The sequence below is a fragment of the Gigantopelta aegis genome, unplaced genomic scaffold, assembly GCF_016097555.1.
Source record: "Gigantopelta aegis isolate Gae_Host unplaced genomic scaffold, Gae_host_genome scaffold72, whole genome shotgun sequence".
Lineage (NCBI taxonomy): Eukaryota > Metazoa > Mollusca > Gastropoda > Neomphalida > Peltospiridae > Gigantopelta > Gigantopelta aegis.
Window position 1 is genome coordinate 165150 of NW_024537379.1, and position 13554 is coordinate 178703.

General features: G+C 39.3%; 1 protein-coding gene across 1 annotated transcript in view; it reads left to right on the forward strand.

Moving 5' to 3' along the window:
- Positions 1 to 11662, forward strand: part of LOC121367255 (TBC1 domain family member 5-like) — a 75365-nt gene extending 63703 nt beyond the window's left edge. The window contains 6 exon segments of the mRNA XM_041491367.1: positions 4752 to 4875; positions 5487 to 5634; positions 6856 to 6955; positions 7797 to 7876; positions 8615 to 8644; positions 8646 to 11662. Of these exon segments, the coding sequence (XP_041347301.1) occupies positions 4752 to 4875; positions 5487 to 5634; positions 6856 to 6955; positions 7797 to 7876; positions 8615 to 8644; positions 8646 to 9158 (995 nt within the window). The 3' untranslated portion in view covers positions 9159 to 11662.
- Positions 11663 to 13554: the final 1892 nt, after the last annotated feature.

Below are 13554 nucleotides of genomic sequence, written 5' to 3' on the forward strand. Positions count from 1 at the left end.
TGTTAGTTATTTTCATCTGTATTAAGTTTCATGTCTGGGCTGGTTTTGTTTATCAGTAATATTTTTGTGTAGTCAGCTAGTAAATTGGCTAATGAGTGTAAAGCTTTTGTTATTCCTTTTTGTTCGTAGTCTGTCAAATACATGTGTATAAATACCACGTACCCTCTGTATTTATATGCAGATCGGTTTGTCATGTGTATGGATATTTAATATCATCAAGTGATTCAGTGTTGAAAAACAACCAGCATGACTGGAAAAAACCACAAAAAAACATTAATTTATCTTTTATATAGATATGTAGGGTTTGTTTTTCTCAAAAAGGCGTAATTTGTTCTAGAAGAAGAAGAGACATGTTGCCTTAGGTGTCATTGACTATCAAACATGGCTAGCAGATGGGCAGTTTTAAATTTCTGAAATGTTATTGATATGCCTTGCATGAAGAAAAGATGTGAAATTTGCATGCATGTTTTACTGTTATATTATTACTATCATAGGCGTATGGGCTCCCATTTTCGTAGGGTGGGTGGGCAGGCTGGAGTTTGCCCAAATTAAACAAAACTGCCCGAATCTGGATAGCAACATTTATTCATATTAGCATCACTACCAAACAGCTATATGTGGTTGCAAATGAATCACTACGCATTTTTACATGGATTACAATGAATTTTGATGGAAATACATGGTAAAAAGGGTCTCAGGTTAGCACATTTTGCCCGAATATCTGTATCATTTTTGCTGCAGCACTAAGGGTGCAGTTGCCTACCTCCTCCTCCTCCCCCCCCCCCCCCCCGGTTCTTAAACAATAACGCTTATTAAGACAAAGTAGCAATATAAATTGAAAAAAAGTTTGTTTTGTTTAATGACACCACTAAAGCACATCCATTAATTAATCATCGACTATTGGATGTCAAACATTTGGTAATTCTGACTCGTAGTCATCAGAGGAAAGCTGCTACATTTTTTCTAATGCAGCAAGGGATCTTGCACTGGTTGGAATGAGAAAAAGACCAATCAGTTGAATGGAACCACCGAGGTGGTTTGATCATGCAATGCAAGAACTTCAGCAACAACAAGGGGTGGAATTTAACTCAGTCGGTTGAGAGCTCGCTTGAGGTGCTTGCGTCGCAAGATGGAACCACCTTGGTGGATCCATTCAGCTGATTGCGTTTTTTCTCATTCCATCCAGTGCACCACAACTGGACAAAAGCCGTGGTATGTGCTTTCCTGTCTGTGGGAAAGTGCATATAAAATATCCCTGGCTGCTAATGGAAAAATGTAGCCGGTTTCCACTGATGACTACGAGTCAGAATTACCAAATGGTTGACATCCAATAGCCGATGATTAATTCATCAATATGCTCTAGTGGTGTTGCAAAACAAAACAAGGTAACTTTTTTTTGTTATGTATATATATATATATATATATATATAATATATTATACATGTAGTTTAAACTAGCACATCACATAGTTAACTTAGCATGACATTAGTTCAACAGCTGAATCCACTTACTCTGTTTATAGCATAAATCAATTATTTGCATATTTAATTTAGCACAGAATGATCGAGTTGGCATTGAAGCAATACAAATTATATTGAATGAGCTTACAAGCATACATATCGTTTATTTGAGTCTGTACTTTTATGTTATGTATCTAAGATTAGTTACACTTGTAACTATTACAGCCAGTATGAAGCCTACTCTGGTAATTCATTCTATGTTAATTACATGTACACTGTGGTATGTACTACCCTGTCTGTGGCATGGTACATATAAAAGATCCCTTGCTGCTAATCGAAAAGAGTAGCCCATGAAGTGGCAACAGTGGGTTTCCTCTCTCAGTATCTGTGTGGTTCGTAACCATATGTCTGACGCCATATAACCGTAAATAAAGTGTGTTGAGTGCGTCGTTAAATAAAACATTTCTTTCCTGTACTTCAATTGTGCATGTATCTGATTAAATTAATTAGCTATTAATCGAGGTAAATTAATTCTGAATCGGTTCTTAATCTTAATTTGGTTTCTCAGTTAATCTAATTGGAGAAAGTTGAAGGTTAACTTTATAATAAAATGATTAACGACATGACGTATGAGCTGTATGAGCTGTATGGTGTACGTCTACATGTAATTTACTGTATCATATAATATCTTACATTTCCATGTAGTGCAGTCAAAGTATGTGATATTTTTCACATCACATACTTTAAAAATTTGATAACTTTGCATATTAGATGTAAATTAATCGAGGTCACGGCACTAGCAAACGTACAACGGTGACACTCCATAATTGACGTATATGCATTCATAGTCATCAAACAAAAACATTTCAATAGCAACTTTACACTGAAAGTTGTCTGGCGTTCAGAAACAAAAAAACGTTAAGCACTAGTTTATTTTGATGTAAAGATATAAAAAATGACCTCATTCAAATTTGATGTCATTTCTATTAAAAAAGACACTGTGTCACATATTCTTACATCATTTGAATATTTAGTAATGGCGGACTGGAATTAAAGTTGCGTGTACAGTTTAAAAAAACATGTTGCATTAAGCTTGAGGTTATTTGATAAAGAGATTATTACCCTTGTGTGTTTCAGTATCGTCAATATCATATATTAGGAATAAAAATAATGTATTATGCTTGCCAGAGGCTTGCATAATACAATTTGTATTCCTAATATATGATATTGATGATACTGAAACACATAAGGGTAATAATCGCTTTACATACATGTACATATGTACTTCATATTCACAATAACAATTAAAAAGTGTTTGTCATACTTTTGTTTTGACTTAAGCATTGACAATTGTCTTACAGAATACCTCCACTAAACATTCCAGACTTTATTAAAAAAACTAGGATGACACTGTTACAACTGCATCTGGCTGTGTTTGAAAAGTAAAATTATAACACATTATGATCATGGTAAAATACATATTTATTACGTACTGAGAGAAACCAGTGGTCCCAGCATGCATCCTGTTACTGACTTCATTCAGGTAACCGGCCTCAGTGGTGCAGTGGTTAAGCCATCGGATTACAGGCTGGTAGGTACAGGGTTCACAGCCCGGTACTGGCTCCAACCCATGCAGAGCGAGTTCATAAGGGCTCAGTGGGTATGTGTAAGCTAGGCATCTACACCCTCTTCTCTCTCACTAACCACTAACCCAACTAACAACTAACCCACTGTCCTGGACACACAACCCAGATAGCTGAGGTGTGTGCCCAGGACAGCATGCTTGAACCTTAATTGGATATAAGCACAAAAATAAGTTGAAATGAAATATTAAATTAAATTAATTATTATTTATTCTTATCCTGTTTACAGAAATGAGTCTAATATAGACAGTGTCATATCTAAATCAACAGGATTTGTAATGTGTTGTTACAGCATGTGACTGTAAACTAATGTGTGTTGTGTGTTGTTACAGCTAGTCCCATGAGACTGTAAACTAATGTGTGTAATGTGTTGTTGTTACAGCAAGTGACTGTAAACTAACTTGTGTAATGTGTTGTTGTTACATAGGGGTGCAACGATACGGTCAAAACCGTATTGCGATATATTGCGATATAAGAAACTGTATTGCAATATGTATTGCAATACAGTTGATATTATTTAAATTTAATATTTATGGGGTTGGGTTTTTTTTAATGAAAACAGAAGGCATAACATTTTAATGATCTTTATTAGTTTCAGTTGTCAGGCTAAATGTTTTAGGTCATATTTTTATTTTTTAACACAATACTAGTCTACTAGAACACTGGTGTGACGGTGTCAAACTATTTATAAATTGTCACATTCGGAAATCCTTACTATCGGACTTTTCCGTTGCTGCTCGCTTGACACGGAAATGTACGTATTGAGTCGCAATATTTCAGCAGATCGACCGAAACAGAGCCGAGGTATTTTGAACGATCGACCGAAGTATTCCGAGTTCAGTGAAAAACAGCGAAGTGTGATTCTCATTTGTTGGTTTATTTCTTTGAAGATGATAGCCGTAGTCGTATTCCAACGTAAATGAACAATGAATGATAATGTGTAAGTAACAAAACATTTATTTGTAATTATCGTTAACTGGTTATTATCATTGGACTTTTAACACGTTTTGTTTAGAAGTTAGAACCAAGTATAACCAACCTATCACTTCGTATGCCAACAAGTAAGCCGACTACTCTTGATGTGATTGTTACATTTCCTGCCATCACCAATTAATAAAATGATGTGTTTTTTGTTTGTTTGTTTGTTTGCCTATTTCAAGACAAATAAGATAAGGACAAAAAATAGCGTATAAAAATCGCGATACGCAAAACTGTACCGCGGTTCGTATCGAGCTGATCAATTATCGCGGTATACCGGTACACCGGTTTATCGTTGCAGCACTATTGTTACAGCTAGTCCCAGGGGACTGTAAACTAACATGTATAGTGTATTGTTGTTACAGTTAGTCCTGCAGGACTAAACTAACCTGTGTAGTGTGTTATTACAGCTGGTCCCATGGGACTGTAAACTAACGTGTGTCATGTGTTGTTGTTACAGCTAGTCCCACGGGACTGTAAACTAATGTGTGTCATGTTTTGTTGTTACAGCTAGTCCCACGGGACTGTAGACTAACGTTTGCAGTGTGGTGTTGTTGTTACAGCTAATGTGTGTAGTGTGTTGTTGTTACAGCTAATGTGTGTAGTGTGTTGTTGTTACAGCTAGTCCATGGGACTGTAAACTAATGCGTGTAGTGTGTTGCTGTTACAGCTAGTCCTGCGGTCCCCGAAGGAAAGCGAGGCTCCACGGCCAGCTTGTCTCAGTTGGAAGACTCCATGTTCAGAACCCACCACAGCTCATCGTCAAGTCTCGCGCGACTCGACCCAGGTCACAGGTGAGTTGTCACAGGTCACAGGTGAGTTGTCACAGGTCACAGTTGAGTTGACAGAGGTCACAGGTGAGTTGTCACCGATCACAGTTGATTTGAGAGAGGTCACAGGTGAGTTGTCACCGGTCATAGGTGAGTTGTCACAGTTGAGTTGACACAGGTCACAGTTGAGTTGACACAGGTCACAGGTGAGTTGACACAGGTCACAGACGAGTTGTCACAGGTGAGGTGACACAAATCACAGATGAGTTGTCACAAATCACAGATGAGTTGACACAGGTCACAGGTGAGTTGACACAGGTCACAGATGAGTTGACACAGGTCACAGATGAGTTGACACAGGTCACAGATGTGTTGACACAGGTGAGAGGACACAGGTCACTTGCACAGGTCACAGATGAGTTGTCACATGTGAGTTGACCCGGGTCACAGGTGAGTTGACACAGGTCATAGGTGAGTTGACACAGCTCACAGATGAGTTGTCACAAGTGAGTGGACACAAGTCACAGGTGAATTGACACAGGTCACAGGTAGGTGACAAACGTTACAGTTGAGTTCACATGTACCACTATATATCTGAGTATGTCATTAAAGTAGTGTTTGTTGACGTGTTTCAGGTCGTCTCAGTCGACGCCCGCTGGACACAGCCCATCAGGTTTGTCTGCCGACGAGGGTGCGATGCCCGGCTTTCCACATGACAGTCCTTCCAAGTATGCCACCCTGCCTAGTCGGACCAGACTCAAGAACAAAAAAATATCAAAGACTGTGAGTTTATCGAGTTATTCCAATCAGACACAAGAACAAAAAAATATCAAAGACCATGAATTGTTAAAGTTATTCCAGTCTGGGTCAAAAACAACAAAAATATCAAAGACCGTGAGTTTTTAAAGTTACTCCAGTCTGGGTCAAGAACTAAAAAAAAAAATCAAAGACAGAGTTTGTTAAGGAACCCTGACCGTTTCCTATTACAATATATTCAAGTTATTCCAGTCAGAGTTAGGAACTAAAAATATCAAAGACTGATTTTGTTCAGGTTATTCCAGTCGGGGTCAAAAACTAAAAAAAAATACCAAAGACTGTGAGTTTATCAAGTAAATCCAACCCTTTACTTTCCCATTACAACAAATTAATTCATAAAACAGCTAAAATGTGCAGTTTTCTTCTCTTGTTGCTAGAAAATAGAATTTAAGGCCCAAACCACACCGAAACCTTGGCCTTAATGTGAGTCTGGTGCTGTCAAGATACAGCACATACATGTATGTTCTATATATAGCACATCTGTAGTTGATACCAGCACACTATTTTGTCACATTAGATTTAGCGTGTTTCTTTTTCGACTGGTACCAAACTCGCCAGACCCAGATCCAGACCCACACCCAGGTGCGGAGAGTTTTAGGACAAATTAAGGTTATAACCTAAGAATAAAATAAATTATTGTACTAAGTGACTCAACAAAATATAAGCTGAAGATGTATTTAATTTGTCCAGAAAAGTATTTTATTCGACCAGCTTATAGCTGCTATTTGGGCATCAAATCACTCTTTGTTATAAATATTTTAGTATGTAATGGGAACTGAACAATCAAATAGATGGCTTTGTTGCTGTAAAACAGAAACAAATATTTTCGATCTCAAAACAAAATCCAAAACTTTAACATTAAACTTCACTCCTAACATTACTTTTAACCCATCCCAACCCTGACCCTGACACTAACTTTAACACTACACCCAACTCGAATCCTAACTCTGATCTAAATCCTAGCTCCACGTCCAACTCTGTTCCTGTGACTGACTTAATCTTTCCCTGACCTTAACTTTAGCCCTAACCCTGAACCTGACCTTACTTTTAACCTTGACCCCAGTTCTAACCCTGACCCCAATCCTGACCCTGACCTCGGATTAAGATGCTTGATGTGAAGATGTCTGTGTAGCGAGTTCCCAAACCAGGTTGTTTGTGTTTTAACTTATGCGTATGACCGTGTTGCAGGATGCCGAAGTCCAACAACAGATGTCCCATCTACAAGGACAGCTCAACGACAAGTCAACCATGTGTAGATACTGTGCCAGCAAGCTCGACATTCACATAAGTAAGTATACAGCCTGCAGTATCTTTGTGATTACCTATAGTGGTCATTGTTAATAGTTTGACATTCACATAGGTAAGTACAACCTGAGATATCTCTGTAATGACCTATATAGTGATCACTGTTTATAGCTCAACATTCACATAGGTAAGCATACAGCCTGACAGAGATATCTCTGTAATGACTTATGGTGATCACTGTTGATAGCCTGAGAGAGAAATCTTTATATTGATCTATAATAATCACTGTTGATAGTTTGACATTCACATAGGTAAGCATACAGCCTGACAGAGATATCTCTGTAATGACCTATAGTGATCACTGTTTATAGTTTGACATTCACACAGGTAAGCATAGAGCCTGAGAGAGACATCTCTGTAATGACCTGTAGTGATAATTGTTTTTAAAATATTTGTAAAAATGTTTTTTAACTTTATATTTATGGTTAAGTTTCATTTTTAGGTCATTGTATAATGGGGACTATATTTTTCCCTGTGCAATTAAATGAGTTTACAGGTGAAATGTTTCTGAATCAATAGTTCTAGAATAAACAAAACAGAATCAATGTTTTGTTACTGTAATTAAAGAAAAAAGAATCTGTCACCTTTATGAGGTGTAGATAAGGCAATTTCAACCCTTGGGACAAATCGGTAAACCTCGGCCCTCACCAAAATTCGGATTGCAGTGTCTTATCTACACTTTACAACGGTGATACATTCTATTAGTCCATGCCAGTCTTTTTGACCTGCACTGCGAGATGGCAAAGTTTCAAGGGTTTATAGTGAATCAGGCCCTTGGTCTCTGACAGTAATGACACCACTATTGTTTGCGTTGTTGGTTTCAGATCGTTTACAGAGCGAGTTGATGAAACTCAACCTAGACGCGGATGACGAGATCATGCTGTCGTTAGCTGGCATCAAACAGGTAATATCCAAGTATGGTTTAAGCCCGCTTTCCTGGACACACACACACACACACACACACACACACACCTCGGCTATCTGGACTGTCTGTCCAGGACAGTGGGTTAGTGGTTAGTTGTTAGTGATTAACGACAGAGAAATCGGTGTAGTGTGGTACACACCTTGGCTATTTCGGCTATGACTGATTATCTCCCCTTGTGTTACTCTTTTCACAGGTGAGAGACATTTTCAAACTGTTGACTGATTTTGTCCCCTTGTGTTAGCCAGAGGGATTTTTTGAATGGAACCATTGACTGATTATCTCCCTTTGTGTTACTCTTTTTAGAGATCAGAGATATTTTCAACCTACTGTTGACTGATTATCTCCCCTTGTGTAACTTTTCAAAATTGAGGGATGTTTTGAACGGAACTGTTGACCAATTATCTCCCCTTGTGTATCTTTTCACAGGTGATGAATGTTTTTAATGGAACTGTCAACCAATTATCTCCTCTTGTGTAACTCTTCACAGGTGAGAGATGTTTTGAACCCACCTGTTGACCAATTATCTCCCCTTGTGTAACTTCACAGGTGATGGATGTTTTGAACCGAACTGTTGACCGATTATCTCCCCTTGTGTTACTCTCTTCACAAATTTATTTCTGGCAGAAACACTGCCTTGTGTAACTCTCTTCACAGGTGAGGGATGTTTTGAATGGAACTGTTGACCGATTATCTCCCCTTATGTAACTCTCTTCACAGGTGAGGGATGTTTTGAACGGAACTCTGCGGTTTCTCGCAGAACCTCCTTGACGAGGACGAGATCGCAATCAGTGACAATTTCTACAAGGAGGAGGAGCGAGTCACGAGCGAGAGAGTGGAGAATGAGAGTGCGCCCAACTCAGCCGTCGCCCGCACACTGCTACTGGACCCAGCAGTCGTCACGTGCAGTGGAGGAAAACGCAAACACAACAACCTGTTCTACATGGGCAGCGACGAGACGTCGGAAACCGTGGACTTGGTCGAACCCATTAACGGAGCGGCAGCGCTGTCACAGAGCAGAGAGTGGCCACTCGAGCTGAATGACTACGCCAGAAAGAGGCATTCCAGCGGACCTAGGGGAGACCACTCTGGTGTATCGAGGGGAGACTACTCCAACGGGCCTCAACAGATGTCTGACTCGGTGCTATCCGACTCGCTCAGTGTCAGCAGCGTCAACGCTCAGACTAGTAGCACGTCCACAGACTCATTCGAAGTCAGTCCAAATCCTCTGTATAGTTTGACCATGGACACAGATGCTGTTTAGTGATGGCCAGTTTCACCATGGACACAGATGCTGTTTAGTGATGGCCAGTTTCACCATGGACACAGACGCTGTTTAGTGATGGCCAGTTTTACCATGGACACAGACGCTGTTTAGTGATGGCTAGTTTCACTGTGGACACAAACGCTGTTTAGTGATGTACAGGTTTGCCATGGACACAAAATGATGTTTAGTGATGGCCACTTTCACCGTCGAAACCAATGCAGTGCTCATAATAATTTGATGTTAAACATTGTTCACTGCCCGAACCAACGTTGGATATTGTTACCGTCATAGTGACATACACAGCTACCTACCTTAGTGCCATCGGTGAACTAGGAGGAAACGTACATTGTTTTAAAGTTTTAAATGGTAATTGATTACATACATACATTCAGGGCTTGAAATTTGCCAAAATATATGGTGGCCCAAAAAATAATAATGGATGTTGGCAAATTATGGTAAGAGAACCACAAGCAAGATTTTAATGTGGAATACAAATATTAATAGTGTCTCATATGTTATAACTCTAAATTAGATCGCGCACATAATATTATTTGGGCGACTAACTTCATTATTTTTTTAATATTTAAGTAGTCCAAACGGGACATTGGTTGCTATTTGGCGACCTGGCCACAGGCCGTTTCAAGCCCTGACATTTAAAGTCTCAGACGCTAGTTTTCAATCAAGAAAATCTATAGACACCAGTTGTGGTTAATCTACAAACTTGTAACGCATCTCGATAAAGTGGTAATAGATTGAAGCAACTGTCTCTCAACTTGAAAGGGTGGGAGGTGGGGAATGCTCTGGGAAAATATACTAGAGCTCGCCTCATAACCATTACTTCTCAGAGCTAAGTGCGTTTTTTCGAATTATAAAAATTCTGTTTCATTATGATGAGTAGGATGATGACAGAGACTTAGGATGTACGGAAGTGGATATTCTAAACCACAGAAGATAAGAAATGTCCCGTTCCCAGTGCCGGATTTACAAGGTGGTAAAGGGGCCAATTGCCCCGGGCCCCCCTGCCAGAGGGGCCCCCCAGACTAAGGACTTCCGTTATAAAAAAAAAAGAAGTAATAATTATAAAATTAGTTCATTTCTTTTATTTGTCATGTAATTTAATTTCTATGTTGAGGGCCCCCGAACCAGAAGTGCCCCGGCACCCCCCTCCTCCCCCAAGGTCTAAATATGGCCCTGCCGATTTCAGTTGACACACAAGGCCTACGTACTGGGAGAAAACTGCTGTAGCTATACTGAGTCATAAATAATTCAATGAGGGTTCTTACGCCTCCTGGAAATCCTGGAATGTCCTTGAGTTGTGTGAAATTATTATCCACACCTGGAATGTCCTGGAAAAAGCATAATTTGTTTATAGTGTCCTGAAAATATCCTGGAAATTTAGGCCAATTTTTTCGTTTGCATCTTTACTTTTGTTGTCCTCATAAGCTGTCTAAATTCATTGATTGAACATACTTGGTCACTGGTGGAGTCGGAGGCTAGGTCTGAGGTGGATGTGCCTCCGTGGATATAGGTACGTTAATAGAGTTCCCAGTTCCCAATTCCCAGTTCTTGAAAAGCCCTGGAAATGTCCTTGAAGTTTATGTTTATTAAAGTGTAAGAACCCTGTCAATATGTATTTGACTGATATTTTCTTGCAGAAAGGACATTAGGGCCTCTACGAGTCGAAAATATTGGACTTGAGTACACTAACACTAGAAGACAATGAGACTTAGGAATAAAGTAAAATAGCATTATATGCATCTTAATTCTAGCGCTGAATATGGATGTCAAATCATGCCATTGTATTGTATTCCACACATTCGACTTTGTTTTCTACCCATGTGTCATAGCCCTGTAATGTAACCAGTGGCAAGCGTGTGGCAACATGGCGTTAAAAATATATAATTAAATGAGAGTTCTCTACTTGCCCGGGTACTAGAGTCCTGTGAACGGACTCAAGTTTTGCTAGACGCGGGCCATGCCTTGGTAGACTCGTGGAGATCCTGAAGGCCATATTATATCTGAACATAAGAGAACCTCAATAAACCGGATACCTCTTAAAACCGGACTTTTTACTTTGTCCCTAGGGTGTCTGGTTTAGACAAGTTTCACTGAATTAAGCTTGTGACAAATGAGATATTGGTAAGAGCTGTAACTAAATATTGTGTTTCATTTTGTTTTCTTCTGTTTAGGGGGCTGTGTTAAAAATTATCCACCAAGTGATTTCAGCAAGGAAAATTTTCCTTTATAATTGAAATGAATGAATTTGGCACCAAATGTCCGTAGATTTTTCGGTCAATGAATATGACAGCAAAATGTCCATGAACTGGCTACCAGAAGTGTGAAATGGACACTATACAATCCCTAATTTGAAACTAAAAGCTCCGATTATTTTATGTTATATAATTATTAACAAGTTGAGGCCTTCTTAGTACATAAATGTAGTAATTTAAAATCGTTTGATGTAATGAAAGACTGCGTAATAAATATAATTTTTTGTTTTACTTTTAGTTTGTGTTTTATTGTCATAGTAACGTGAACATCCGACATCAATTAGAAGCATTAATATTTATTGTACTAAGTACATGTAGTTCATATATACTCTTAAAAAAAAGTAGGGGAACTCTTATAAGAATTTACAATTGCCAAAATTCGAAAGTATATTAGCTGTGGGGAATGGTTATATGATAATAGTGAATTAATTGGGCAAACATTACAACCGGTAGTTCAGTATTACAGTAGGTTTTATGACCACCGAAGATCTTGAAGGACGATTGGGGCCAGAAGTGAAATTTGAAAGTTGACGTTTTTTTATCAGTAAATCGTAAATTCAAACAATAAAAAATGACTAAAAACAAAACAATAACAAATGTATGATCAACAGAATAAAAAAGATTGACAGAAATAATGTTCCACCGATTAATCAACCTTCCTGGAAATTGTCAAAATCGAGAACGACATTTCACGCACGTTTATGGGGCAACTGCGTGATGCACGTGCAAACTATGGAATGTGTGTTTGTGTGTTGATAAACAGACCTGAACGTTCTTTACTAGGATGTCTGTAGTCGAGCAAGTGCTTTACCACTGGGCTACATCCTGCCGACAAATCAGTGGAAGACCTATTGTTAGCTACAAAAGATCCCTTGCTGCTAATCGAAAAGAGTAGCTGATGAAGTGGCAACAGCGGGTTTCCTATCTCAGTCTATGTGGTCCTTAACCATATCTCTGACGCCATATAACCGTAAAATAAAATGTGTTGAGTGCGTCGTTAAATAAAACATTTCCTCCCTTCCTTCTTCCTTCTAATCGTATCCATACAGTGTGAGACACATTACATGCGAGTAACTTTAAATATTATCTCACAGAACATTTAATTGAGCTGACTTTTGGTGCGGGTTTTGTTTTGCCAAATTTTTGTTTAGATAAATTAATGTATTTCCATAACAATATGGCTCAGATAAGTATGCTAGACTACAGATTCGGCTTTCTGTACCGTGTAAACCCAATATTAAATAGAAAACATTAATTCATGGTGCAAAGTGAATCTTCAGAGGTACGAATTTCAAGTAATTTTAAATTTTGGTGGCCATCATGGATTTGAGGTAAAATTCCAGGTGTCCCAAAAGGTAATTTCAAAGGAAAACGGTTCAGGGCCCCGTTCCATGAAGCGATCTTAGCCCTAAGATCAACTTAAGTGCAAAGGGTAGCTATGCGCTTACGGTAATCTTAGGGCTAAGATCGCTTTGTGGAACGGGGCCCTGCATTGTGGACCCACTGAGAATACTGACAAAGAAAATGGCTGGGGGTCGTTTTGGTTTTTTTCTTGACTGGGACCTGTTTGTGTTCACCTAGTCCTCTTCGCGTCATCCTTGACGTTGTTTCTGCAAGACACTGTGATATCGCATAGTTGGAAGAGTTTAGCGTAGCAGGCCTCTCACTTCGTATTCATATTTCATTTCAACTTATTTTCGTGCTTATATCCAATTAAGATTCAAGCACGCTGTCCAGGGCACACTCAGCTATCTGGGCTGGCTGTCCAGGACAGTGGGTTAGTTGGTTAGTGAGAGAGAAGAGAGAGTAGTGGCCTTACATCTACCCAATGGCTTAACAACTGCGCCGCCGCCGAGGCCGGTACCGTACGTATTCAAAAAGAGGTGGGACGCAGCCCAGTGGTAAAGCGCTTGCTTGATGCGCGGTCGGTTTGGTATCTCGTTCCAGCCAGTGCATCACGACTGGTATATCAAAGGCCGTGATATGTACTATCCTGTCTGTGGGATGGTGCATATAAATGAAGGAAATTGTGTACAGGAAGTCTAGACTGGTGTTTTTAAGGGAGGGGTCGGGTCATGCGTCCCCGGAAATACATTGAAAACGAAACAAACATAATATAGCAC